The 3,199-nt window shown below is 36.8% G+C and overlaps 1 protein-coding gene across 1 annotated transcript; it reads right to left on the reverse strand.

Moving 5' to 3' along the window:
* Positions 1-81: 81 nt before the first annotated feature.
* Positions 82-2,826, reverse strand: LOC135216445 (neuropeptide-like protein 29). Its single transcript, XM_064251814.1, has 2 exons — positions 2,818-2,826; positions 82-342 (listed from the first exon to the last, which is right to left on the reverse strand). The coding sequence occupies exons 1-2, from the start codon at positions 2,824-2,826 to the stop codon at positions 82-84; spliced, it is 270 nt and encodes an 89-aa protein (XP_064107884.1).
* Between the last annotated feature and the right edge of the window lie 373 nt (positions 2,827-3,199).

The raw sequence follows: 3,199 nt of genomic DNA on the forward strand, positions 1-3,199 counted from the left end.
ATGGGATAACAAAGAAAGTCCAGTTGTTATAGGAGACACATCTGGCCATCGTGTGGTACGAGTTGGTCCAGTTGTTGTCCTTCAGCCCATATAGACGTGACCGAGAGGAATTCCGGAGCCGTTGCCGATTCTGTAGTTTGAGATTGGTCCTCTGCCGCCGTAGGCGTATCCTGTGTAGCCTCCTCCTGAGTATCTTCCGCGGCTTCCATAGCTTCCGTAGCCTCCGTAGCCTCCGTAGCGCTTCTTGTGAGGATCGGCTTCGGCTACGGCTTCAGCATCAGGGAAAGGATATGCCAGGCAGAGTCCCAAGAGGACGACGCACAGGACGAGGAGAGACAAAGTCTGTCGGCGGAGGGGAAAACAAGAATGACGATATTTGATGTCTTTGTCGTGTATATATATATATATATATAATATATATATATATATATATATATATATATATATATATATATATATATATATATATATATATATATATATATATATACGGCTAGATAAATTCTTATGATAGGAAAGGGGAGAATGAGGTTTTTTAATAGCGTAGTAGCTACAAATATGTATGATGATTGTAGTATATATGTGTACATATAATATATATGTATATAGTATATATACACGTATATATATATTTTGTTTCCACGACTTACCCTCTAACCACGAAAGAAGTAAGAAATGAATATCAAGTTAAGAGAATATCTTCACAGTTTAACGGAGACATAACTGAGATGGAGAGAGATATACCCAACGAAGTTTGCTATGCGAACCAAAATTACAACTCTGTGGCTCGTTTGTAAATACGACGGAGCCAGTAACATATATACATATATTTATGTTTATATTACATATATATATATATATATATATATATATATATAAAGATATATATATATATATGTGTGTGTGTGTGTGTGTGTGTGTGTGTGTGTATACGTGTATATAGATAGACAAATTAATACAATGAAAGGTAGATAGGTATTTACGTGGCTTCACAAAATATCACCTGCTGAATATTTTCTAAAATAGGCAGAATCGTAACTGGTTATTTTTTCTAAATAATTAATTGCTTTGGGATATTTATTTTGAAATATTGTACCTATGATACTGTTGGGACATAGAAAAAAGTTTTTAGTTTTCTACACAAATAGTTATGCGGCATTTATAGCGTGTGTGTGTGTGTGTGTGTGTGTGTAATTATAATAGCCATAATGGCCTCTTAACTTCTCGAATTCTATGTGGCTTTTAGGCTACGCTTGTCACTATAAAGCCATAAGATCCAAGTTCAAAGAAAGCTGAAGAAATTATGACGTTCGGTAGCGGGAAACGAACCTGTGATACCATAATACTACTACCGGACCACATCATTTCTTCATATTTCTTTGAACTTGGATCTTAAGGCTTTGTTGTGACAAGCGTATCCAAAAAATCGCTAATTCGAGTATCTGGTCAAAATGACCAGTAGATTCTACATAGTATATGCATATATATAATAATAATAATCTAATCAGAGTGGTTCTTTCTTGCTTGTCCGCATTGGGTGGGGGCGGGATAGGTAAGGGAGGGCGGCGCCGGCATCCAGACCAGAGTAGCACGCGCCATCAAGCGCGCGCGCACACACACACACACACACACACACACACACACACACACACACATATATATATATATATATATATATATATATATATATATATATATATACAGAGAGAGAGAGAGAGAGAGAGAGAGAGAGAGAGAGAGAGAGAGATAGAGAGAGTGAGAGGAAGAGAGAAAGGGATGATTTCTTTCTAATAGATCTAATATTCAATAACATTATTCATTCATCTCAGTAAGAGTGCATATCATTAATCAGAATTTATATCATCTAAGGAGATAGCGAATAATGGATGTTGAATCAGAGAAAATCATTAACAACATGATAGCTTTAAGCATGTTTTCAGAAAGAACAAGAATATCTTAAAACAGACGATATTGCTGAGGAATGATCAGTAGGTTAAAGAAAATGACTTTCAAACCTATAGAAAAAGGGAAAAATGAAACCTTTCCGCGTCCATATAAACAAGAACTAGAATGAAGGTGTTAAGTCACAAGCATTAGCATTATTCAGAGGATTAGCGTCTAGCCTTTCCAGGAAAGAACTTTGTATCTTAAATGATTGCAAACTATTTCCAAATTATGATGTCAAGGTGATCACGAAGGCTTCTAATAATCTACATGCCAGTTTTACCTTTAGTTTACTGAAACCTTAATGGAATCTCAAGAACTACCAATTTCCAAATCGTGATGCCAGCAGCTTCATGGCTTCTGATACTCTGCATTTCTGATTTACCCTAAGTTCCTGAACCTTTAATGGAAATTTAGGTTTATTCTATTAAAGAAAGAGACGTAGATCCATATTACCAGTCAGTCAAATGGAACACCTACATTGTATGTTTATCCTTCTCATGGTTGTGGGTAAGTTAGATGGTAATAATATAAATTGGTCGGCAACGCATACTGGTAATGACAGTCATCTTAAGTTGGAATCAGAATGTCGTATATGACGGGATTGAAAAATTTCACGGAAATATTTTACGGAATCATAGCATAATGCTTTACTGTTTTTGATGTTGGCCAATTTCTTTGCATCAAGCTTTAATGCAAGGGTTGCATTTCTAAACATTTTTGTTAACTAGATGTATTTCACAAATAAGTTCGTTATGAGTTTCCAAAGACGGAAAATCAGGCTAACAGAGCAACTACCTTAAGAAATGCCGTTTTAACTAAATTAGCATGTGAATAAAATTCACAAATTCAGGAACTCTAAAAGATACTCACCACCTTCATGGCGAATGCAATCTGGAACGCTGGATTTGACAAAGCAGGCAGAACTTCTCTTGACGTTGAAGAGACGATTTCGAGTGACGCTTCTGTGGTCACTTCCTCTTATATATACAACGATCCAGAGAGGGGAGTGATAGAGGGAGGGAAAGGCCCCATACAACTATGGGTGGGTCATTGATGAAAAAAAGGGGGAGAGAAAGAACACAAGCGGTTACTACTGGAATCCCGAAGGTCAACGACCACTGGAAGATGAACCTCCTGGAGCAGAAGAATCCGCGAAGGAAAGATTATCAACAATGAACGGAAAAATCTAGCGAAGACCAAAATGATACATTCCTGTGATACGCTGGTCACCTCAAATGCTTAGAAAACGATT

The sequence above is a fragment of the Macrobrachium nipponense genome, chromosome 6 (genome assembly GCF_015104395.2).
Source record: "Macrobrachium nipponense isolate FS-2020 chromosome 6, ASM1510439v2, whole genome shotgun sequence".
Lineage (NCBI taxonomy): Eukaryota > Metazoa > Arthropoda > Malacostraca > Decapoda > Palaemonidae > Macrobrachium > Macrobrachium nipponense.